Genomic DNA, 26,414 nt, shown 5'->3' on the forward strand with positions numbered 1-26,414 from the left:
AAAAAAAACTAGACTATACATTTACAAGGAATACATCTAACCCTAACACTGGAGTTTAAAGGATTCAGAGTTAGGAAGGTTAGTGCAGTCTGACTGGTTAACTGTGCAAAGCAGGTATAAGCATTCTAATCCAGCTATTAGAGTAATCTGTTTTTCGAGTCTCAATATCCCAGGATTACACGACTCAGCAAGCAATGCTCGATGAAGGCAGATCTGAAGTCTTGTCACACTCTGCCAGTAATTTGGATAGGATCTCCTCGCACATATACAGGCACCGCGGAACGTGAAAGCATCCTGCCATGAACAGGACCGGTTTTACTTTTACGAATTTCATTAACAAAAAGCAGATTAACAGCTACATTTAAACTTGGTGGTCTGTACATTTTATTTGACGAATTGCTCACTGTCGGGCTTGAGATACAAGTGTAAATACACAGGGTTATTGGCTAAAACTTTTTTAGCCAATTCACTTTGAGAGGTAAAGGTGAGATTTACTTACCTGAACCTGTCCCTCACAAGCATGGCCATCTTGTTACAGTGAATCCACTTTAGCTTATGGTGCCTCAGCGTGTGCAAGAGTACAGCATTGAGGTCTATGAAGGATCTGGGGTCTGTAGCTCTGCCCAGAGTCTGAGAAAGTCAGGCAGAGGTCCCTAGTCCCTACTTTATCTCTGTAAATCTCTTGACTGGGGTGCAATTTGAGTGAAATTCCAACACAGTCAAATTTAGTATTTCATAAAGATTCTTTATTACATAAAACATTTTTGTAGGTAGGAGGGGACAGTGCTGCTTTAAGTAATAAATTCCCGGAATATGTATTTTATAGAGACAATGAACTGTGGCATTATGATACAGCACCACACTCCTAAACTCACTATAATATATGATGATTTGAATTATCAAATTATTTATCTGAACCTTTTCTCTTCAGAACTGACACGAGGCGGTTTACTCACTAAGCTGTGACCTGTGGACAACTGACAAAGGCAACGTGAATTTTAGAGAAATAGAACTGAATGAGCCAAAAATTCACACCGTAAGATTTTTTTTTTTTTTTTTTTTATTTTTTTTTTAACTTGTCCTACAATTTTAAATTCCCTTCTCAATTCATCACAATTGCCAAATTAATGAATAAAGCCCTGAATATATTTAAATATAGTTTGATTTTTTCTATTCCTATCTGACTTCAATGAAATGTAGTGGTATTTATTATCTAAAAAGAGAGTTGCAATATTACATATTAATATAAAATATATATATATAAAAAAAAAAATACTGGATGTTGGGCTTCTCATTGAGAATCATTGGATTCAATGCTTCTCTATGAAAGGTATTGCAAGCACATGTGCCCTGTGTCCCGATGCTTTGAAGCATTTGATTGGTCGGCAAATATCATCAGTAGTAATGATCTCCAGGAGGTGAAGACGAGGCCTGAGACCCTATCATTGCAGGATTAGAGGTAAGGAAACTCCTTATTTTTACACGAAAGGGGACACAGTAAACTTCACAACACTCACATCAGGTGGGAAATGTTAAAAAGTGGACTTCTGAAGTTATAAACAAAAGTTTTTTATAATGTGGAGGTGTCTCTTTAAGTGAATAACCACATTTTGCTTTATATAGAATATATCCAGGGCTGGCCTTAGGCAAATAGGCGCCCTGTGCGAAAAGTCTTCATGGCGCCCCCCCACCACCCACCAAGTTGCCTGAATACAGTAACACACACAGGCACCAGGGACGTGTATATCGTGAGGCAAACAAGGCATCTGCCTTAGGTGGCACTTTGCAGGGGGTGGCAAAAAAAGCCGCCCCCAAACCCCCAGGCAGATCCCTTGCTTGCCTCACGTCCTGGGGGGCTCAAGAGCTGGCCGGCTGGCCATGTTTGAGCCCCCCCCCCCCCGAGGCTGGCAGCGGGCAGCGAAGGAGCATACTCACCTGAGCTCTTCCTGCTCAGCTCCCTCTGCGCCGCTTAATGAAGCCGGGAGACGGAATATGACGTCAGTCCGGCTCCCGGCATCACTAAGAGCCGCCTACTCAGTCTGTGCGCCCCCTGCCTACACGCCCAGCAGCCACCCTGGACTGCAGGCAAGAAATCCACTCCAGCTCTCCCATGGAGGCTGGGTGGATTTAAAATAAAATTAAAAAAATATTAGTTTGTGAGTGTTAGTGGAAATGTCTGTGTGTGTGTGTCTGTGAGTGTGTATGTCTAAGTGAATGTGTGTCTGTGAGTGAATGTGTGTGTCTGTAGGTGTCTGTAAGTGTGTGTGTGTGTGTCTGTAAGTGAATGTGTGTGTGTGTAAGTGTTTATGTGTGTGTGTGTGTCTGTTAGTGAATGTGTGTGTCAGTCAGTGAGTGTGTATGTGTCAGTGAGTGTGTATGTGTCGGTCAGTGGGGGCATGCGTCTTTCAGTGAGTGCATGCGTCTGTCAGTGAGAGTGTGCATCTGTCAGTGTGTGTCCAAGTAATAGTGTGTGTGTGTATGTCATTGTTTGTCAGTGTATATGAGAGTGTGTGTCTGTCAGTGAGTGTTCTGCTGTCAGTGAGTGTGCATCTGTCAGTGAGTGAGCGTCTGTCAGTCAAAGTGCGGCCTTGACAGGAAGGGGTGGGGGAAATTTAAACTTGGTTACAGGCATGTACACACACACACACTCAGTTAAAGGCAGTCACACATACAGGCACAGGCACACACAATGGCACAGCTACAGCGACACACACAATTAGAGTCACACGCAGACAGTCACACAGACAGACAGTTATACACACACACAGGCAGTCACACACACACACACAGGCAGTCACACACAGACAGTTGCAGACAGACAGACAGTTACAGACAGACAGACAGACAGTTACAAACAGACAGACACACACAGGCCGGCAGACAGTCTCACACAGGCAGGCAGACAGTCACACACATAGGCAGGCAGACAGTCACACACAGGCAGTCACACACACACACAGGCAGTCACACACACACACAGGCAGTCACACACACACAGGCAGTCACACACGCAGGCAGGCAGTCACACACGCAGGCAGTCACACACAGACAGACAGTTAGACAGGCAGACACACACAGACAGCCACACACACACACAGGCAGTCACACACACACACACAGGCAGTCACACACAGTCACACACACAGGCAGTCACACACACAGACAGGCAGTCACACACACACAGACAGTCACACACAGGCAGTCAGACAGTCACACACACACAGTCACACACACAGTCACACAGCCACATGGGACATGTGGGGGGGCTATAGGGACACATGGGGGCTATAATGGGACACATGGGGGCTGGGGAGGGGGCTATAGGGACACATGGGGCTATAAGGACATATGAAGGGCTGGGAGGGGGTACAGGGACACATGGAGGGCTGGGGGGGCTATAGGGACACATGAAGGGCTGGAGGGGGGTATAGGAGCATATGAAGGGCTGGGAGGGGGGGAATAGTGGGACACATAGAGGGCTGGAAAAGAGGGCTGACAGGCAAACAGTCACACTGATACCGGAGAAACTGACGGAAGCCAAGCACAGAGAGATGGACACAGGTTTCTTCAGGAAGGAAGAGATTCTTTATTGGATCACCGATCGGGACTCAGAGGGACTAGCGTCACCAAAATACAGCAAAGTCTGAGTACTGAATACATAGAGTACATTCCTTATATAGCACTGTAGCTCCTCCCACAATTAACTACACCCACACATACCCTTAACCTATTTAATGAATAGAGTCTAAACTCATCCATCCGGTCTAACCACGTGGCTCATCTGATACAAAGGAGAGGGACGCGTAATTCCAGTTCTTACATTCCTGCACCTGGTCAGTACAGTGATGACAGTATCTTAGCTACGTGTTATTAACTAACTGATACTACAAACACATATACATACATATGCCTTGTGGCAATCTTAGCCTGCTAAACTTGTATTTTACTGGAATTACATCACATTCCCCCCTTTGATGCCTCTGATATTTCACAATTACTTGAGGCATCACTTAACCTTGGTTTGCATATACCTCAGGTTACCATGAACCAGACCAGACTTATCTTATGATGTGAATCTTTTAACACTCATCTTCCTGCATTGGTTCTCCTTGATCTAGAGCCTTATACTTATATATCGCCATTATCTGTGCAGCAGCCTTCCTCTCTGCTATACTTCCTATCAGGCTTTGCACAGACCTAACTACTAAGGGTATAAGACACGGTAGGAGTAGACACAACAGTAAAATCAGTAGGACTCCACCTACCACTGCCTTAAGCCCTCCAAACCACTCATACCAGCTACCAAACCAACTACTTGGATTGTACCCTTTCCATACCTGAGTAGGCACATGCACTAGTTTAACCATATGGCTAGTAAGCTCAGCTATTGCTTGCCCTTCGTCATCTATTTGAAGACAGCAATTGCTCAGGTTAAACTTCCCACATACACCTCCCTCTACTGCCAAAAGGTAATCCAAGGCTAATCTATTTTGGTACACTGCCGTCCTCATCCTGGCACTATGCTTCGCTAGAAGATTGAGTGCTTGTGAGGTCTCATTAGTAATAATCTCAACCACCGCCTGTAATCTTATAATACGGTTGAGCATATAAATTGGGGTTCTATAACCAAAGGTACCATCTTCTGCCCACGTGGCTGGCCCATAATAATCTATGATACGCTGGGGAGGCCATTCATTATCTTCCCAGGTGCCTATCTCTAAGGGTCCCCTTTTCTTCCTATGATTCACATCATACACTTTAACACCTAAAGTCTCACCTGTTTCAATCGGTAACAAGAAGAAGGATGGTTTGAGCATACCCAACACACATGCCCCTTCCCAGTCCTGTGGCAACTCCGAATAGGCTTTCTTACCACAGATCCAGTACAAATTTGCTGGGGCTCTCCAGGTAGATGTGATGGATAAATCAAACCACACATCCTTTAAACTGGCATATCTAGCAAACGGGTTAGATGGTTCTGAGACATTTGAAGCCGACCACCAAGTTGTATTTTTAGTATCATCATCATAAGCTTTTTGCCCTAGACAAGTTAATTCTCCTACAGAAGTATTATACATTATTCCTTTCCTTGCTATGCAAACATAACCTATGATGGAGGTCTTTAATCTCCACTCAGATTTACCTCTAACACTCAAATGATAATCGGCTTGTGTAGATATTAGTTGGTCAACTGCCTCAGAACCGGACATTACCTCCTTTGCTTCCCAAGGCCATTGGTCTCCCATGTTAGTACCTCCACACACATAGCAGTTGGTAACATTAAGACTACCGGCAATACTTTCAGCTAGGTCAATGAACAGGTTTTTAGCGTTATGGGGGATCTTATTATCTATACTCATCTCTTCATAAAAGGAATGGTATACTTGATGAGTCTGGGAGGATACCGTATCAGTCTCTATTCCTATAAACAATAATGTCCCAGGATCTAAACCCGTCCCGTATATCTGAAACCCAAATAAATTTCCATACTTATCTAAGAACTTGTCGGGGTTATTAATGAGTATATGGACTGGGTTGCATTCCATAGACTTACAATAAGGGCTAGTCGGCAACTTAGTCACTATCATGTCTTTGTCTACTGTCTGTCCCCAAGTTGCCCACCCCACACAAGACCAATATGGGCAAAAGTTATAATCTCTATTTGGGCATCTAGGACTTACATATTTATTTTTGCTACTGGGACAAATATATTTATCGTTAGACCCATACGTCCTCTCCCATCTAAGATCCCCACATACATTCCACGGCTTTCTACCACTCGATATCGCTTTACACGCATCAAATAGCAGAACACCCGAAGAATGTACGGATTCTAACACCGTCTTATTAATTAGGGTCCCCTGAGGATCTCCATTCCTGAGAGTCAACCAAATTGTACGAGGTTGATACTCTGGACTGAAGCACTTAGGTTCTCCTACTCCTAAATGGCACACACTATAGTCTATATTTAGGTATCTACATCTTGATACCTCTCCTTTACATTCGTATTGTGAATGCCAAATTAGGGTTTGGGAAATATGGTTACCTGTTCTCGTAGTCTTAATGCATACCTCACAGCTAGGAGTGTCGGTACCTCTACCTTCCTGAATATAAAAACACATATAAATAAACACAATCAAAAGCACATCTTTCGCCGTCATCCTCAGTCTTCGTCCGTGCGATGGAACCTCAGCTTCCAGGATGTGAGGGCTGCAGGGAATGGAGTTCTGCTCGTCTTCACAGGTGTCCCTTCGAGACTTTCCTGGCTTATACACTATGTGTTGGTAAGCGGACAGGCTTTATTATGGCCTTCTCACTCACACCTGTAACAATAAAATTTGTAATCCACAATAATTCCTCGTTACTCCGACTGAGTAGTGCGTTTTAACTGGATCTTGCAGGGATTCTCTGGATCTGCTGTAATTTGCCAAGAATCGACTGCTGCTGGTTTAACCCTGGAGTGATGTATCCACGGAGTTACTTCGGCTACTTTTATCGCTGTAGGGGTAGACAAAAGAACAACATAAGGACCTCTCCACTTGGGCCCTAACGGTACATTATTCCACTCTTTAATCCACACTTGATCTCCTGGATGATAACTATGAACAGGGGGATAAATATTCACAGGTAATCTATCTTGTACCCATTTCTGTACCTCCTCCATAGTCTTACCCAACTCTACAACCTGCTGCCGGGTAATTCCTTCTCCCAACTGACTCAAGTCCCCCCTTAAGTTACCAAGTACGGGAGGTGGTCGCCCATACATGATTTCAAAAGGAGAGAGGCCCATCCTTCTGGTAGGGGTACTGCGGATTCGCAATAAAGCTATGGGTAAGAGAACGTTCCACTTAAGTTGGGTTTCCTGACACATTTTAGCCAACTGGTTCTTTATAGTTCTATTCATTCTCTCTACCTTACCAGAACTCTGGGGTCTATATGCAGTATGAAGCCTCCACTTTATACCAAGCATATGAGTCAGTTGTTGTAGGCACTGATGAACAAAAGCTGGACCATTGTCCGATCCTATAGAACAGGGTAGTCCATATCGGGGTATTATTTCTCGTAGCAGGAATCTTACAACTTCTCCTGCTTTCTCTGTACGAGTAGGACATGCTTCTACCCAGCCTGAATAGGTGCACACAATTACCAACAGGTAACGATGTCCACCCGATTTAGGCATTACTGTAAAGTCTATTTGTAGATCGGACATGGGGAGTCCCCCCATAAACTGAACTCCTGGTGGCTTTACTGGTCCTTGTCTTGCATTATTCTTAGCACACGTTACACATCTGCGTACAATGGCCTGAGTCAAGTTGGACAATCTTGGTATGTAGAAATGTTTTCTAAGAGATTCTTCAGTACTGTCTCTCCCAGAATGTGTCCCGTTGTGATAATTTTGGACAATTTCTACCGCTAGTGATGCTGGTATGACTATTCTTCCATCTTCTAGCTGATACCACTTGTTCTCCAAATACTTTCCCGGTTCAGTCTTTAACCACTCCTCTTCTTGAGCTGTATAAACTGGAGTCCATTGGGACAGTGGAGTTGGTATAAGAGCAGCTATATGCCCCACATACTCCTGTCTTCCTGATTCAGCAGCACGCTTAGCTGCACTATCTGCCATCCGATTTCCCTTGGTTACATCACCATCTCCTCTCAGATGCGCTCGACAATGTATGATACCGACTTCTTTCGGCTCCCACACTGCTTCCAATAGTTGTAGGATTTCAGCTGCGTACTTGATTTCTTTGCCTTCTGAATTCAGTAGTCCTCTTTCTTTATACAAAGCTCCGTGGGCATGAGTGGTTAAAAACGCATACTTAGAGTCCGTATAGATATTTACTCTTAAACCTTCAGCCAATTGTAACGCTCGTGTTAGTGCTATTAATTCTGCCTTTTGTGCTGATGTTCCTTTCGCCAGTGGCCGAGCTTCTATCACCTTGTCTATTGTTGTCACTGCATATCCTGCATAGCGGATCCCTTCTTTCACATAACTACTGCCGTCGGTGTAATATTGAACATCGGGGTTCTGGATGGGAAAATCACGAAGATCTGGTCTACTTGAAAATACTTCATCCATTACTTCCAAACAATCATGTTGACTTTCAGTAGGTTGCGGCAAAAGGGTAGCTGGATTTAAGGTGTTTACAGTCTCTAAATGCACTCTTGGGTTTTCACACAACATTGCTTGATACTTGGTCATACGGCTGTTACTAAACCAATGATTTCCTTTGTAATCCAACAACGTCTGTACTGCATGTGGGACTCGTACATAAAGTTCTTGACCCAGAGTGAGTTTATCGGCTTCAGCTACTAGCAGGGCGGCTGCAGCTACGGCTCTTAGACAAGGTGGAAGTCCGCTGGCCACTGCATCCAGTTGCTTAGACATGTAGGCAACAGGTCTTTGCCATGATCCCAAGTACTGTGTCAATACTCCCACAGCCATTCTTCTTTGCTCGTGTACATATAAGTAGAATGGTCGTGTGTGATCAGGTAGACCTAATGCTGGGGCACTCATCAAAGCCTTCTTCACATCTTCAAATGCCGTTTGCTGTTCTTGGGTCCATAAGAAGGGGTCGTGCTCTGTACCTTTGATGGCTGCGTACAGAGGTTTTGCTAGTATCGCATAGCTGGGAATCCATATCCTACAGAAGCCTGCTGCCCCCAAGAATTCTCGCACTTGTCTTCTATTCTTGGGTATTGGTATTTGGCAGACAGCTTCTTTTCTCTCTGGCCCCATAATCCTTTGACCTTCAGAGATATGGAATCCCAGATACTTGACAGTTGGCAAACACAACTGAGCCTTCTTCCTGGACACCTTGTATCCTGCCTTCCAGAGAATATGTAGTAGATCGTGCGTTGCTTGCTGACATTTTTCTTTTGTAACTGCTGCTATCAACAAGTCATCTACATATTGTAACAATACACATTCTCCTGGGATAGACTCGAAATCCAGTAGATCTTGACTTAGAGCTGAACCAAATAGGGTAGGTGAATTTTTAAACCCTTGGGGCAGTCTTGTCCAAGTCATTTGGCGTTTTGAGCCCGTTACAGCGTTCTCCCACTGGAAAGCGAAAATACATTGACTTTCTGCGGCAATTCGGAGGCAAAAGAAGGCATCTTTGAGATCTAAGACTGTGAAGTAAGTAGCCCCGCCCGGAATTAAAGCAAGCAGGTTATACGGATTGGGTACAACTGGATGTATGCTAACAACCGCATCATTGACTGCTCTTAAGTCCTGTACAGGTCGATACTCATCTGTACCGGGCTTTTGAACAGGCAGCAATGGGGTGTTCCAGGGGGAAGTACAGAATTTTAGGATACCATACCGTATGAACTTATCCAGATAGGATTGGATGTTCTTCTTAGCCTTCTGCGGAATGTGATATTGTCTTAGGCTCACTGGATAAACCCCATGTTTCAGTTCAATTTTTATTGGTGGAATATTGCGGGCCAGTCCTGGTGGGTTGTTCTCTGCCCAAACTCCTGGTATGTTAAACAATGTCTCATCACTCCTAGGGTTTTGGCTAGTCAACACTGTATAAAGTCGCCACTCTTCTTCCTTTGGTACGGATAAAGTCATAATACCTGAAGGTCCATTAAACTTTAAGGATGTTGTTCCATTTGGTAGGAACGTAATCTGCGCTTGTAATTTTGATAGCATATCACGTCCCAGCAATTGGACTGGACATTCAGGCATATAAAGGAATTGGTGTTTTACTACGTGGCCTCCCAATGTACAGAGTCGACTTTTAAGAACCGGTTTTTCAGCACTTCTTCCAGTTGCTCCTATCACAGTAATAGTCCTTCCAGATGGAGGAGCAACTAGATTAGTCACCACTGAATGTTCAGCACCAGTGTCGATCATGAACGCACTCCTTTTCCCCCCTATTGATACATCGACCATAGGCTCCGCTCGACCAAGGGGGATGGAGCCCGGTCGGTATCAATAGTCCTCCATGACCGTGTCAGCCAATCCTACAAAGTCCCTACCTTCTCTATCGCGGGACCTTTGCGCTGCTGGAATATACCTGTCTTCCCTAACACTTCCTCTGTTCCCATTACTCCCTCTATAACCATTACTCCCTCCGGGGCCTCCTCTACCTCTCGCTCTACCTCTAAAGTTTCCGTAGCCTGCCCTGGGTTGGTCTCTCTCGTACTGCTCTCTTTGCGGACATTCGTTCCTCCAATGCCCTTCTTCCTTGCAATACGCGCATTGATCCCTACTCAAAGGCTCCCTACTCCATCTATTATTGCCTCTATCTGGGCCCCGTTTATCTACGCCTGCGATCGCTACCGCTAGCATATCAGCCTTTTTACGCATCTTGCGCTCCTCCTCTTTCTTGCTTTCTGTTTCCCTATTCATATACACCTTATTAGCTACCTCCATTAGTTGGGTGATTGACATACCTGCAAATCCTTCTAGCTTTTGTAGCTTGCGCTTAATATCTCCGTAAGCTTGGCTGACAAAGGCGGAGTTCACCATTCGGGAATTGTCTGCGTCTTCCGGATTAAAGGGGGTATACAAGCGGTATGCCTCCAATAATCGGTCATAAAAGACACTGGGCGCTTCATCGCTTTTCTGGATCACCTCAACTGTCTTCGACATGTTAATGGCTTTCTTTCCTCCGGCTTTCATGCCAGCAATTATAGCGTCTCTATAGGCTCTGAGTTGAACCATATCAGCACCATTTACGTTCCAATCGGGATCAGTGTTGGGATAATGTGTTGCGGCCCATGCTGCTGGATTAGCTTGGTTCAAAGCACGGGCTCTATCTTCTAATGCTTTAATGGCTGCTTGATTTATTCTTGTCCTTTCCTCATTGTTAAATAAAGTCATTAGTAACTGCTGGCAATCAGCCCATGTCGGATTATGCGTCTGTACTATTGAGGTGAACAGATCAGTCATAGCTTGTGGTTTCTCAGTATACGAGGAATTATGGGTCTTCCAGTTTAAAAGATCGGTTGTGGTAAATGGGACATATACGAAGACTGGGTCAGCGTGTGCCATTTGACCTGCGGCATCGATATAAGCTGACCCGGGATTCAGACGAAGAGGCATCTGATAGTGCTTTAATTGTTGGGCACCAGTCAACTGTCGGGTTTGGATGGGGCTACGTAGAGAGGCGTCAGTCATGGGTTCCGGTCGGGGAGAGATAGGGTATGGGGATGTGGGAGGTTGGTTTTGGGAAAAGGTCGTAAATAAAACACTTCGAGCCGAGCTAGATGAAGCTTGACCGGAAGTCTGAAGTGGCGCCAAATCAGGATATTCGTTTTTAATGGAGGTTGGTCTATCTGGTTCCGGAAGGGGGGATTTAGTACGAAGGGGGGGTGGATCCTGTACTGGAGGAGGAAGCGGAAGTGGATGAGGGTAATGAGGGGAGGGGTGCAGGACTTCCTGCGTTTGCGTCACTTCTTCTTAACGGAAAGTAAGGGGGCGGCAAAGGGATCTCGGACTCAGGGGGCGTGTCCAAAATGGGCCTAACACCAGTCCTAGTGGACGAACAAGTCCTAGCTACCATGAGGCGACACTGCTCCTCGTGGCATGTCTGGAGCCATTTTGGCGAGTCATTTACGGCCTGTCTCCAACAGTCAATATAAGGAAACTGGCCGTAAAGTTCAGGCCTACCTGATACAGCCACGTGTAAGCGCTGTACCAGAGTTAGATCCAAACTGCCACGTGGCGGCCATGCCGCAACCAAAGTAGGCCACTCCCTAGTACACAAAGTGACCAAACGTACAGGAGACATCTTTACCCCAAAATCACAAACTTTGAATCCCTTTTTAAAATTCTTAACCATACATCCTAAGGGATCCGGAATCGTTGACTGCGACGCACCCATACTTAACAATGGAACGTCGTCGACAACGAATACTATACACGCGTACTATTCAACAGTCACACCCGTTTCCTCTGGCAACAGCACCACGTGGTACGGTTACCAAGTGAAACGTACACAATAACAATAAACACTCAGGGAATTCCCGTACACACACAGCTGCTACACCAGTCACTATATAATCAATATTATGCCCTTTGGCGTAACTACACAGTCACCCACGCTATAATTCTCTATATACGAATTACCCGTCTATAACACACCCCAGTAACATCGTCTTTTACAAATAGCGGTTACAGTACGGTTAGCATAGGTCAAAGCACAAGTTAAGGTCACAATACAATTATTAGTGGTTATGGTGTTAAACATGCAATGGACGACAATGATTAGTACTTATTATATAATGTCAGTAAATATACAGGGTTATGGTACCGTGCACTATAATACAGCAACACACTATTAACACTCTCGCTAGACGGCTGAGCTCGCGCTATCTAACAAGATATACACTTTACTAAAACAATCGTTAACACATTTACAATTCCCAACTAAACTATTGGCCAGTACCTTGAATGGACTACCTAAAACTATATACACCCGTTTTGGTTAGCCACACTGCCCAATCACCACATATATAGCGAGCTAGAGAACCGAATTTACACAGGCGCCTCTTAGTCGCACTATCAAAAGTCTAGTGGGTTCCAAATTTACACGCCTTCCCACTTAGCCCAGATAGGATGAGAACTAGCGAACCGAATTTACACAGGCGCCGCTTAGTCTCCCGGTCCCTCCGACCTAGCGAACGTAATATACACCCTAGAACGCTAGTCTAGACAAGACACCGGTGTCCGGCTAGGGCTATTTACACCAGGACCCCGCCTGACTAACCAAATCAAACGGTCTGACTAAAGAGCGTTCGATCGAGCGGTGCGCCTTCGCTCCTTCCCTCCGACAGAGGGGGCAGATACACAGATTCAAAACCCCTTTGGGCCTACCGCACAATCGGTATACCCCTAGTGGGTCCTGCCGTCTAAAACAGCAGTTGTCTTACCTCCTCGTTCCTGAACCTGAGTTCACACTCATCGACGGGGACACCCCAGCACTTCTCACGTAGAGGCCGATGATCTCCTGGACAACAGACCAGTGGCGCCGAGACGAAGGGAGGTCCACGCAGAAGTTCAGGGGTGCAGCCGTAGAGAACGTGGGCAAAGATAGACCGTCTCACGCCTCTGCCTCTCAGCTACCGTTGAACGATGAGCTTCCCGGCCAATGCACCAAATGATACCGGAGAAACTGACGGAAGCCAAGCACAGAGAGATGGACACAGGTTTCTTCAGGAAGGAAGAGATTCTTTATTGGATCACCGATCGGGACTCAGAGGGACTAGCGTCACCAAAATACAGCAAAGTCTGAGTACTGAATACATAGAGTACATTCCTTATATAGCACTGTAGCTCCTCCCACAATTAACTACACCCACACATACCCTTAACCTATTTAATGAATAGAGTCTAAACTCATCCATCCGGTCTAACCACGTGGCTCATCTGATACAAAGGAGAGGGACGCGTAATTCCAGTTCTTACATTCCTGCACCTGGTCAGTACAGTGATGACAGTATCTTAGCTACGTGTTATTAACTAACTGATACTACAAACACATATACATACATATGCCTTGTGGCAATCTTAGCCTGCTAAACTTGTATTTTACTGGAATTACATCACAACACTTACCTCTATCCAGTGGATGCAGCTGGCTGATGGGGAAGCAGGGACTCCTTCCCTCTTCCTGTGCAGCAGGGGCTTCGGGAGGTATTAGCCCCGCCTCTGCCTCGCGATAAGCCACGCCCCCGCAGCTCGGTAAGCCCCGCCCCCTCCACCGCGATTTTTTTTCTTTTTCTTTTTAAATAGACCCTGACACCGGCCATGTGCGGGCTGTGTCGGCTGTCAGGGCGCCCCCTGCTTCATGGCGCCCTGTGCGGCCGCACAGCTCGCACACCCCTAAGGCCGGCCCTGAATATATCTTTGTGGGTTTGCATCCTGAAGAAAGAAAAATAAACGCTAAAAGACTTTGTGGATCAATTTTAACACGTCGACCAATGACCAGTGACCAATAAAGTGGATGATTGTTTTAAAACCAGTGACAAATATCAGTTGCACATTTACATAAATGGGAAGGACATTGGTGATTTGAGTGGGACCTATTCATGAGTGGGCAACCTAGGCGAATATATAGCACGTATTGAATTGGCTAGTGTTACTATATTACCTTGCCAATTCAAATTCCAAAAAAACAAAAAAAAGTATGTGTTATGGATAAAGATGCCCCTTATAATAACTCACCTTTAAATGGTCCCCCTTTGATACTAAGTGCTACTTTGCCTTCTCTAGTCAGGTAACCAAACCATTCCCCATGCTTCGGGTCTGAAAACTTAAAACAAGAAATGTTAGGTTTAAACACATGTATGAAACTTTGGCTTTCTGCCTTTTGGAGCATATCTTCCCTAATTATCATCAAGCCAATGTCTTAAAAAGGACCAATTAGGATTACATTCCTTGTAAATGTTACCAAATGCAATTAACTCATAACATCACAGATAACACCAGATTTCTACATAAAAAAATTAAAATATAGCAACATTTGTTGTTGTATTCCTCAATGTCTTTAGTGGCAATATAAACCATTGTTCGCAGCTCTAAAGACAATCAGATATAGCTTTGGTCAAATGTTCCCTCTCGATGAGGCGCCCAGGCCTTAAAACTATGAAGGCAACAATGCACATGATGAAAACCTGGGCACATCTAAAATTTCTTACTCTGCTTGATAAACCCCAGGTGTAGAGACGGCATGCTACATCAGATACTTTACATTTAATATCAATTTATTTAGAGGCTACATGTTGTCAGATTCCAGTCTCCGTTATAAAATAGTTTTTAACCTAATACTTTATTTTCCTTGCAGAAAATCAATGGTACATTGCTCCTAGGTAAAAGAACCTAGCACAGTGTCCACCAGTTTTCCAGAATGGCAAGTATAGACGGAAGGCCTAGTTGCACAATTTGTCCTATGTCAACCTTCTTAGATGGCGACCTTCCTGTTCTTATAAATTAAAACCGGAAAGAATCTGATATACAATGCACTGACATCACCTCAAGTGTGAGAGCATTGACAATCCTCTAGTCTAGAGCAGGAAAGCCAGAAGGTAGAGCTCCATCTGTTCTAGAACTACAGATTTAAGTTTGTTCACCACCCACTGCCTTGAAAAGTATTGTGGGAACTGTAGGTCCACAACACCTGGAAATGTTGTCTCACTCTCCTCCAAAAGGGTCTCTTTTCTAAAACTCCCAGCTATATATGCACTCACCCGACTGAACGCATAGTCAAAGACTTTTTGGAAGTGCTCCAGCAGCTGTGGGTCATTGGTCGCCTGATATCCCAGAAGGAAAGCAATAAGTGCTTCTGTATGTGGCCACCAGAGCTTCATGCTCCACTCAAGCTGCAGAGGAAACAAGATATAGATTGACCTACTAAAGACATTTTGGTAAATTCTATTTAAGTAGTTTTTTAATATACGGTAGTATATGTTAGTAATGTCAATTTAATGCAGCTATAGAAGCTTTTTTTTTTTTACTACGCCCTGTTCTCACTTGTGTAGGGCAATGTCCATCCACATCTTGGAAAGAGAAAAGACCCCCATATTCCTGATCCCAACCAGAGAGGAATGGAAGAAGCACAAACTTTTCAACAGCGATACGGCCTAAGTCATGGTTAGACTGTGCAATGGCTTGACGCAGGAGAAACCAGCCTGCTTCCATAGCATGGCCTAGAAAAGGAGAAACAGACACGAAGGAACAGGCTTGATGACGATCAGCAGTGAAGGCACAAGCATTGAGATGTAGTGTGTGTTTACCTGGATTCTGATGTCTTCCCAAACAGCCTGGAAGCTCCTTTCCATCATCGGACACATTCTCCAGCACAGCACTACCATCTCGCTAGCCATATTATAGGAGAAAAAATAGACATTAAATCTTGTAAAATCTTTTCTTCATTTGTTTTTCTTAAAGGGATACTCTAAGCACCAAAACAACTTTAGCTTACCAAAGCAGTTTTGGTGTATAGATCATGCCATTGCAGTCTAACTGCTCAATTATCTGCCATATAGGAGTTAAATATCTCTTGTTTCTGTTTATGCAGCTCTAGTCACACCTCCACTGGCGGTGACTGGCACAGTCTGCATAAAAATAGTTTTTATTATTAGTCAATACAGTGTGTTTACTTTAGAAGTTTATATCCTGCTCTACTCATTGAACTTGACTCACGCACAGGATTTTCCTATTAACAGAGCAGGAGATATGAGATTCTAAATTAAACAGAATGTGCAATAAAGGAAGTTTTAACATAGGTAGACTGTTTAACTCCTAAACGGCAGAAAATTGAGTAGTAAGACAGCAGAGTGATAACATGTACACCAAAACAGCTTCATGAAACTAACATTGTTTGATGCTTATAGTGTCCCTTTAAATTTTATTTAAATAGCCCAGGTGTGCTATTTTCTCATAAACCCTTTTGGTGCTTTATACTTATACAAATAATTAATGTACCATGTCTTTTTATATACGTTTGATACCTGAATATGTTGCAAGATCCTTTCGATACTCCATTTTCTCAAATCCTCATATTTCCTTGCTGCCTCTTCATCCTCTTCACTCAGCTGATCTACTAAGTTGAGCAACATCATTGGCACAGCCATAGCATTCACTGGAGCTGCACCAGGAAGCTCTGGTCTCCCCAAACCAGATGAGTCTTCTCGTACCCAATATACAATCTGATCCATCGTTTTCCGAGCCTCCTCCTGCAGAACCAAGATAGTTAGACTTCTAAACTTGTTCACCTTGAGACTCTGTGCAAAAGTAATTCTTCAACAGCCTTTCACACAAATGTACACTTAAGTTTAAATTAGTTCTAGCTTGTTGGGACTAAAATATATTTTTATTTAAAACACCTCTGATCGATCATTTTTAAGCATGCATGAACAAGCTGGAATTCTAAGATATCATTAGATATCTATAATGAACCACTCATGTCCACACTTTCTGACCCCAAGACTATGATCGCTTAATCTATGTCTAGAATAAAACCAGCGTGCCGTAAGGCCAAAACGTTACCCATTTGGATAAACTTCGCACTGGAATGTACAGATCAAAGTCCATTCAGCAATATTGTAGAGATCAATTAAAGATCTGTAATGAAAAGACTTGCAACTCAAACCCATAATGTAAAATTCCAACCGGGCAAGTTACCCAAACAATATTTGTGCCCAAAGAAATCTGTGTAATGTAACGGATACATAAACTATTAATATTGGAAACATATTTAATATTTTCTCACATATATACACATATTGATCCAACCAAAATATATATTACTGGTTCTATCCATGTTACAGGAGGTGGATCTGCCTCTGCTTCACCTTATACCGATCCTCTTTAGTGGTTCTCCATAGTTCATCCATAGCCATGATGAAGAAACACTCACTGAAGATGGTCCGTTGCACTTTTACTGCTTGCCCATCTCGCGTTACGACAAAGGCACATTTTGCGGAATCCGTGTTGGGTCGAGCGTTAGCCAGAAGGAACTCCCCTCCTGTGCAGAGAAAAGCCCAATAGTCTTCTATTTGTGTCAAATGTATCCCTTATATCAACTTAATTCTTTATTTTCATGGATAAGAGAATAGCACACATAAGTCTGTCTCCAACAGTGTGTTTCTTGTGTTAGTTACTAGACCTCCAGTGGTTGGCATCAAGTAGTTGGAAAACCAGATCTTGCCCAAGGCAGACTTTACTCAGTGGGAAAACAAACTGTCTTAATGGCAACCACAAAATGGAATTATACAAAATAAAAGAATATAAAAAGATTCATAGACAGATTATGGATTCAGTGAGGCCCAATACGAATGATATGTGCCAGACTCCAAATTTAAATGGAGACCGGCAGATATAAACTGACCTATGCCCACCATACATACATAGCTATTTCATTTTATAACGATTGACTTAAAATTGTGTTAAGGGAACCATTGTTTTTTCAGGACTATCGGTTTCCTACTTTTGCTGTGACTACTGTCCACCCTTCTGCCTCTTTCATTTGTTCTTGTAAGACATGAAACGATCATTGAGTTTTCTTAATTTCAGATCTTTTTCTTGAAATACAGTTCGCTGAGCTATGTTTAATTTTACCAACCGGAAATTTACATCAGAACGAACTTATCATGGGGAGAGGAGGTCCCCAGGCACCGGATCACAGTTAACATACAGTTTAACCACAAAGTCTCAAATCTGGTGCTCAATTGCCCTTCCCTGCCACAGTCTGAAGCTTGAATCTGGAAGACTCGGACTGGGAGCTAAGGTGAGGCTGAGAGTGTAAAGTGACGATCTCAGACTTATAGTAGCTCTCCATTCACAAACAGTTTGAGAAACATATGTACTTTTGTGAATGGGGAGCTACTGATAGGCTGAGAATGTATTCATTTTACATTTCATACCACTACTTTACCCAAATATCTGAATGATATTGAATAAATTGGAGTGCTTCACAACAATCACCCTGGATACCTAGCAACATAACTTAAGGCTTGTGCCCTTTTTATGGTTGTTCTTCAGATGTAGGACTAGTTCTGAGTTACCATTATTTTTAGTAGCTTAATTGGTGCCTGAGGTGAACCTGGAGTCAGCCAATGTTCAAGTTACAATGGATGAGTTATGAGAAATGAGAGGCAAATTTAAGAGGACTGCAGTTTTGAAAATGCTCTCTTCTTTCGATCTCTGTGCCGGCTGGAGAAGGGCCCGATCAGAGCCGTAGCTCTCGGCTCAGACAGGGGCCCCAGGCAGCCTCCTTGGTCACCTAATGGGTAATTCAACTGTGTGGTGCCCCCTTCAAATAGAGCCCAGGGCATGTGCCATGACCGGTGTAAGTCACTGCTCTACATCACATTAATGTTAAGTGTCTAGATCAGTTGCTCTAACCATAGTCCTCAATACTGCAGGATTTTAGCATTTACCAATTCTATTCCAATACGAATAGCGAGAAAACCTGGCCTCTGTGCCTTAAGTGCTGGACTACAATATGGTTATTCCAGCCTTGTATTCATGCCCCACAATTACCTTTTATTGCGGCATTAAGTATTTCTTCCTTGTGAAACTTGCTTACTTTTCTATACAGGTGGCAATACATCCAAACCTAGACAGACAAGTCAATAATTACTGTTTTTAAAGATGAAAAAAAAAAAAGTGATTCATGTCTGTACTTGCATATGTTCCTTACATCCACCGCAAAAATAAAGAATAAAAAATAAAAAAAATGTAAAAAAAGTGTGATTGACTGACATAGCAGGCAGGGTAGAGACACAAGTAAATGATAAAGTAAAAAATAAATAGGTAAGCGTAAGGTTCTGAACATTTAACGGAATACTTAAAAAACCATAACCACTACAATTATCATAATGATTATCGTACTATATATCTATGGGCTCCATCCCTCGGTTTTGTCACTTTGTTCTCTTCAGTGGCCGAAAAGGGCAACATTTACACTGATTAGCCTCAGCCTCAAAACCACAGACAGGTGAATAAAATGTATTATCTAGTAACAATTGCACCTGTCAAGGGGTGAGATACATTGGCCAGTAAGTGAACAGTCAGTTCTAGAATTTCACGTTTTGGAAGCCGGAAAATATATAAGCAAAAAGATCTGAGTGATATTGACAATGGCCACATAGTGATGACTAGAATCTCCAGAACGGCAAGTATTGTGGGGTGTTCTCGGTAAGTGGTGCATGGAAGGACAACCGGTGTTAAAGTGCACAAGTCTCATTGATGTTTGTGAGGAGCGAAGGTTAGCCCATCTGGACCTATCACGGAGGAGCTACTGTTACTCAAATTGCCAAAAAGCTTAAGACTTTCCATGATAGAAAGGTGTCAGAACATTGACAACTGGTGAACCGTCGTTCGGGTGCACAAGGCTCGTTAACGCATGTGGGGAGCGAAGGCTAGCCCATCTGGACCTATCACTGTTGCTGAAAAACCTAATACTGGCCATGATAGAAAGGTGTCGGAACACACAGTTTGCTGCATTCGGGGCTGCGTAGCTGCAGAGCTGTCAGAGTGCCCATGATGACCCCTGTCCACCGTCGAAAACGCCCTCAATGGGTACATGAAAGACAGAACTGAACCACAGAACAATGGAAGAAAGTTGCTAATGAATCTGCCTCTATTACATCAGGTGGATGGTTGGGTGGGTGTGCGTTTACCTGGGGATGATATGTCAGCAGAATTAACTGTGGAAGAAGGCAGGCCCATCGGAGGCGTTGTTATGCTCTGGGCAATGTTCCTCTGGGAAACCTTGGGTCCTGGCATTCATGTGGATGTTACTTTGACCCATACCACCTACCTACAGATTTGTGCAGATCCCTTCATGGCAATGGTGTTCACTGATGGCAGTGGCCTCTTTCAGCAGGATAATGCACCCGGCCACATTGCAAACATTGTTCAGGAATGGTTTGAGGAACATGACAAAGAGTTCAAGGTGTTGCCTTAGCCTCTAAATTCCCGAGATCTCAATTCGATTGAGCATCTGTTGGATGTGGCTCACGGGCTATCTAGCTAAGCACTTTGTATAAAAGAGCTTCAATGGCTAGATCTCAGCTTACGGGCAGGGCTCTCTCTAGGTATTTGTCTGTGTATATTGTGCGTTCTTCCCTAATTGTACAGCGCTAAGGAATATGTTGGCACTTTATAAATACCCTAAATAAATAAAGGTGTTGAAACAACAAATCCGATCCATGGAGGCCCCACCTCGCAACTTGCAGGACTTACAGGATCTACTGCTAATGTATTTGTGCCAGATACCACAGGACACGTTCAGAGGGCTTGTGGAGTCCAAGCCTCAATGCATCAGAGCTGTTTTAGGAGCACGAGGGGGACCTACATGATATTAGACAGGTGGTTTTGATGTTGTGGATGATCAGTGTATTCTGCAAAACTCAGACAGAGAAAACTATACTCTATAAAACACAACTAGAAAGAGGGTAAAATAGTTATAGCCTGCAGGGATCTTGCATTGAAATTGCATGGGAATTGGGAAATACAGAAAAACTCTGCAGTGGGTTTTGTGATTTTAAAGTCATATTACCTGCCTGCCTTGCAGCCAGATATACTTCAGGTCATCGTAGATGTCACCATTTTGACTGAGACAGGTGAAGAAACCTCTAGGAACAGAAATTAACACACAGATGACAATAAAGAACTGATTTACACTCCTTCTCTCAATGATAAGCTGGAAACGACCCATTCTCAACCTCGGCACACTGACACACAGATACACACAATGACACACAGATACACACAATGACACACAGATACACACAATGACACATGCACTGGCACACAGATACACACAATGACACATGCACTGGCACACACTCACCTTCTCTCTGAGTCCAGATCACCTATCTCAGCACTACCCTGGTGATTCTGGAGTTGAGTGTCTCCCTATAGTTTGTGGCCAGAACTACCAGCTTTGCCAGCAAGGCCAGGACTGGCAACTTGGCGCCATATCTCATGTTGGCAGGCCCTCTGACCCGCTGGGGCCCTGGTGTGGACTCAGCGGATTCACCGCACATAGTTCTGCACCTGCTTAGGTTGTGTGTCACTTTATAACATATTTCATAAACAATTTATTACAGATTTATAAATCAAATTAATTCCATGCAGATTGCGTAGGAGTTAAGAACATCTGCAAAGCCAATGAGAACAGGAGAACTTAGATTAGAATCAGATAATTCTCAGTCAATTTGTGATACTGGCACGATGCAGATTTGCAGCAAATTATATAATGCATAGATACGTTTTTTTTTTTTTTTTTTAAATGTTTTCATTTTTCTTTGCAAGTTTTAACCCATTATCTCCACAATGCACTAAAACATGGAGGGAGATCATTTATCCCTTTAAACAAAAATGGAAAGTCTACAAAGGAAGCAGGATCAGGAAGCTGTGTGTGCGCACAGAACCCATTGTGTGATCTAATCCAGAACAATAAATCAATTAGAGACTTGCAATCTCCACCACAGAGCAAATGCAAACAAGATTCATGATTCGTTACAGATAAAGGTCTAATCTGTGATAATTGCCTTTCAAAACGAAACACAGATTTCTGGTTGACCGAATTTAACAGAATTGTGTAAATATTTGAAATCAGTTGGCTTGGCGTTGAATTTTCAGATTTGTTAATTCATTTCTCAGTTTAAAAAAATAAACTAAATCTGCATTGGAATATTTATAGCATTTTTAGAATGTTGGTAAATCCGGGACACAAGATGTAAAGGTGACATATAAGACTGGTACATCTGATGGCAGAATAAATTCTTTTTTTTGCCAGTCAATCAAAGCCTGTGCAAAGTGCTATTGAATATTCCATTGATTAATGCATATAAACCAACCTTTGAAAAGTCTAAAGTGGGAGACTTTTATTTGAGGCTTTGTGGTCAGGTGAGGGTTATTATGGGACATTTTAAGATGGCTTCATGACCTATTGATGTAAATGGAATGTCATTCTGAACAAGATCAGATTACCGTAAATGAATTTGATAGACACCCACATTGGAACACCCAACTGTGAAGCTCAAATAAAGACATGCAATTAGTATAGAAACCAGGGCACAAAACTGGGACTGTCCATCATAAAAAGGACATTTGGTAGGTATGTGCATGGAAGCACAATAGGATTAATGGTTTTAACTCTAGTAGGTTGAATGCAGTACTTTAAGTGACACTGGCGTAATTTGCAAAATCACCAACGGTGACATCGCCACTGGGGTTCCGGTGGCCAGGAGGGGGGGCAGGCAAAGGTGACTTCTACTTACCTGAACCTGTGCCTTGTCGGGGCTGCCATTCTCTTCCGGCAGGTCCACTTCAGTGCCAGGTGCCAACATCACTGTTGTACTCTTACGCATGCGTGAGAGCTCAGCATTGAGGTCTACAGAGGATCCCAGAATACCGCAGGATCCTCCATAGATAGATCCAAATTCCCTGCAGTAATTACTGGTGACGACTGGGGGATTGACACTTTTTAAAGGTGGTAGCTCTGCCCAGTGTCTAGAAGTGTCAGGTTTAGCAAGTCCTTATTTTGCCTTTTGTTTTGGTTTAGAAACAATGTGTCAACATTTAAAAATGTAATTCAAACTGACAATTAAAACTAGCATGTTAACTAGAAGTATGTCTGTATGTCTATCTCTCTAGTAAGACTAAGTAAATGTGACATAATAGCTCCTAATTACTTTAAAAGAAACACTCCCATAACCATAGCCACTACAGCCAGTTGTGGTGGTTATGGTGCTAGGAATGCGTTTTTTATCTTCACAACTTACCTGGGTCGCACCTGATGTCGGCAGTTGCGTCCCCTGCATCGCATCTAATGCAGCAGGAGAAGTCGAAAAACTATATAAAAAAGAGCAAAGCAGGGCCTTGCCAGACTCCTATCATTGGTTGACAGCATCAGCTGAGCGCTCTCAGTCAATGAACACAGTCCTGTGTTGGCCCAAGATTTTTTCTATAGAGACATCCAGCTTCTTCTGTAGGAGAAGACTTGACAGAGACATGGGCATTTGGCAGGACCCACGTAAGTTTTCAGACAATGCTATGATGGTTTCACATCTTCCTGTGGGACACTCCTGGTACAATAACCACTACAATGGTATATTAGTAGGGTCATTTACAACCCTAACCAGCTCCTTGTGGAAGGAACTGGCAGGTGATGCTCTTCAGGAATTCCAAACACTGTCCATGTCTCTCTGATGATTGGTGCTGCTGCATGCAGATGTAAATGATCAGACAGATGGACACGGGCAGGGATCGTCTTGCAAACACTTTTTTCCAGGAGAGCACAATGTCAGCAGGCTAAGGGTGTCAAACACGAGGGAGCTTGCACAGGGTTGTAGAACCATAACCACTTCAGTATGCTAAAGTGGTTATGGTGCCTAGAGTGTCCCTTTAACAGAAACATTCGCTAAACTATGAAACGTTAAACATCAATAGGAGAAGTGCAAATTTGAGGACAGAAGTAACCAATTTGGAATAGCACTAACATAAAATACTGCCATTTTTCCGTCTTGGATATTTTAGCCTGAAACTTATAATTGTGTTCTCAATGTTCCACAACTCTTGTTTTCCTGAATATCCCCCTGACTGGGTGATCTCTAGAAAAATAAAATTCAACGATCTACCCACCATTGTTAAAATATACACCCCAACCGTATTGTGAGCACAGGGGCAACTATGGCACATTTACCCATATTCCTCGTCGTGTGAGTGTTGGATCCAGAAATTCATGACCCGGTCCAGCTCTTCGCTCATCCGATCTCTCCAAGTCTGCAGATGTTCCTTATAACTCATCCTCGTCTCACCCTTAGTAACCTCAAACTTTTACCTCCAATACTCAATCCACCTCTTTTAGTCAATCTGGAAAACAGATCTCAATGCCTACAATCTATGCATTCTAATAGATCTAGAACACTGTGTATCATCTCCTGTGCTATACTGTATCTAATGTCTTGTGTCGTATTAGCACAGATTCAAGTAAGTGAATCAGGAAAACAGCAGAGTCAGCTGACTGTATCATGTGATCCATTTCCCTAATGAGAGTAACAGATTCACAGTTGATTGAGGAAGATGCAGGCTAACCCATGAAGTGATCTGTGTACTGGAAAGTTATGGCAGAGTAAAACTGTAACAAAACCATTAATGAGAGAATAGACTTTAACCCCCGGTATGTGCAGGAATAAACAAAAACAGACAGGATCATTCATTTAAGTGTACATTTTTAGGAAATCAAAGTGAAATGTAAATTTAAAAATGCCAAAGTGAGCTTACGTTCTCAGCTTGCTGAAATGCGTTATGTGTGAAGAGTGTGCCCTCTTTTTTCATTTTACAAAAAGGTCAGATTTCAATAAAAAATGTCACTTTTATAAATGAACCTGGTTACACCCCCTGGCCAACAGGTCCTGTTCCTTCCTGGTTTGGTTAGCTAAGCGGAGTTAAACTCAAGAGGCAGCAATTGCTCAGAGTACATGCCTTGCATTGAGCCACATTGGGAAGTCTGTGATTGGACAAACACAGAAAGTCTGGGTGGGGTTTGATGGGGAGGGCTTGCAAATGCTGCAGACGAGAGATCTACAGCTTTAACAAGCTGTTGTAAAATATACCTGCAATTCAAACAATTATAAATAAATGTGTGCATGTTTTTAATTGGGGGATATCTACTAAACAGTGATATATATATATTGTATTTATTTTATTTGGGCAGTGGAGTGTCACTCCACAGGCTCCCAGTGAAATGGTTTAAGTGCAGTGCTCCTGTCCCCTAAAAACTTGCAATGTAAAACTTTACAGTTTCAGAGAAACAGGGTCAAAGCAGCACTCTCACCGTCTAGGGACTTGGCATAATTTGGGATTGGCAGGCAAAGGTGAGTTTAACTTATCTGTACCTGAACTTCACAGGGCTGCCATGTTTTTACTGCCGGTCCTCTTCTGCTCCTGGCCAATCAGCACCAGGAGGCGATGTCACTGATGCCTCCCAGACAGCACTAGAGGCGCTGCCTGGCTTTGAATGGGGAGGACGTAAAACGTTTAAAAAAAAAAAAATCCCCATAGGAAAGCATTGATTCAATACTTACCTATGGGGAAGCACTAATGCACTTGCAAATTAAGTTCCACCATCGCTGTGACATTGGAGGAGGAGGAGACAGAGCCAGCACCAAAGGAACATCAAAAAGAATTAAGTGGAAAAAGGGGTATTTTAACCCTTTAATCATCGAGGGGGGGGGGGGCTATAGTTAATTGCAGAGGGACACTATAGTGTTAGGAATACAGCTTTGTATTTCTAACGCTATGGTGTTCCTTTAACTACTTTCCTCACTATTCATTCTTCAGTGAATCCTTGCTGAGTAATACCACCAAACAGGAAGGGTTATCAAATACACTTTTATTCATATTGTTATGTGTAAATACATTACATTTTATGACAGGAAAGGAGAGTATAACAGCTTGGAAGGATAACCATTTTTCTCATTGAAGAAACACTCCAATCACCATAACCACTACAGCTCATATGCAAACTGTTTGATAACTTACCTGCGGTGCGCTAGGCTCCAGTCACAGCCTCTAGTAGAGCTGATAGCTCATTCATGGTGCTTCCATTAGCTCCAATAAGCTAAGGCCTGCCATGTAGCTTATTGGCTGAGAGTGTCACGTGAGCGTTCTCAGTCAATGAGAACGCCAGGCTAGCTCAGTGCAATTCCAGGGACCGAAGAAGAGGCAGCCAATGCCTGGTGGACCCCAAATAATTTGTCTAGCTGTTTGCAAATGGCTTGACTACTTATCGTGGGAAGGCACTATGGCACACCTGACACCATAACCACTACAGTGGGTTGTAGAGATTATGATGCTTGGAGTATTCTTTAACATGGCTGCTTGTAAATGCATCATTTACAAGCAGCCATGTTAAAGAATCATGCATCATGCCGGG

At 43.3% G+C, this 26,414-nt stretch overlaps 1 protein-coding gene across 1 annotated transcript; it reads right to left on the reverse strand.

Moving 5' to 3' along the window:
* On the reverse strand, positions 1-24,465 carry RENBP (renin binding protein). The gene is made up of 10 exons (XM_063431458.1): positions 24,180-24,465; positions 21,027-21,102; positions 19,004-19,079; positions 17,314-17,486; positions 16,471-16,695; positions 15,754-15,835; positions 15,491-15,666; positions 15,208-15,339; positions 14,186-14,273; positions 1-294 (listed from the first exon to the last, which is right to left on the reverse strand). The coding sequence occupies exons 1-10, from the start codon at positions 24,281-24,283 to the stop codon at positions 185-187; spliced, it is 1,242 nt and encodes a 413-aa protein (XP_063287528.1). The 5' UTR covers positions 24,284-24,465; the 3' UTR covers positions 1-184.
* Positions 24,466-26,414: the final 1,949 nt, after the last annotated feature.

Source organism: Pelobates fuscus, chromosome 9, assembly GCF_036172605.1.
Source record: "Pelobates fuscus isolate aPelFus1 chromosome 9, aPelFus1.pri, whole genome shotgun sequence".
Classification (NCBI taxonomy): Eukaryota; Metazoa; Chordata; class Amphibia; order Anura; family Pelobatidae; genus Pelobates; species Pelobates fuscus.

Coding starts and splice junctions, on each gene's coding strand:
- RENBP (XM_063431458.1), bottom strand. CDS start 24,283: ATGAGTTATAAGGAACATCTGCAGACTTGGAGAGATCGGATGAGCGAA. Junction 15,667..15,753: donor GGGAAGACATCAGAATCCAG/GTAAACACACAC, acceptor CTCCTTTTCTAG/GCCATGCTATGGAAGCAGGC. Junction 15,340..15,490: donor ATGGACATTGCCCTACACAA/GTGAGAACAGGG, acceptor TTTCCTCTGCAG/CTTGAGTGGAGCATGAAGCT.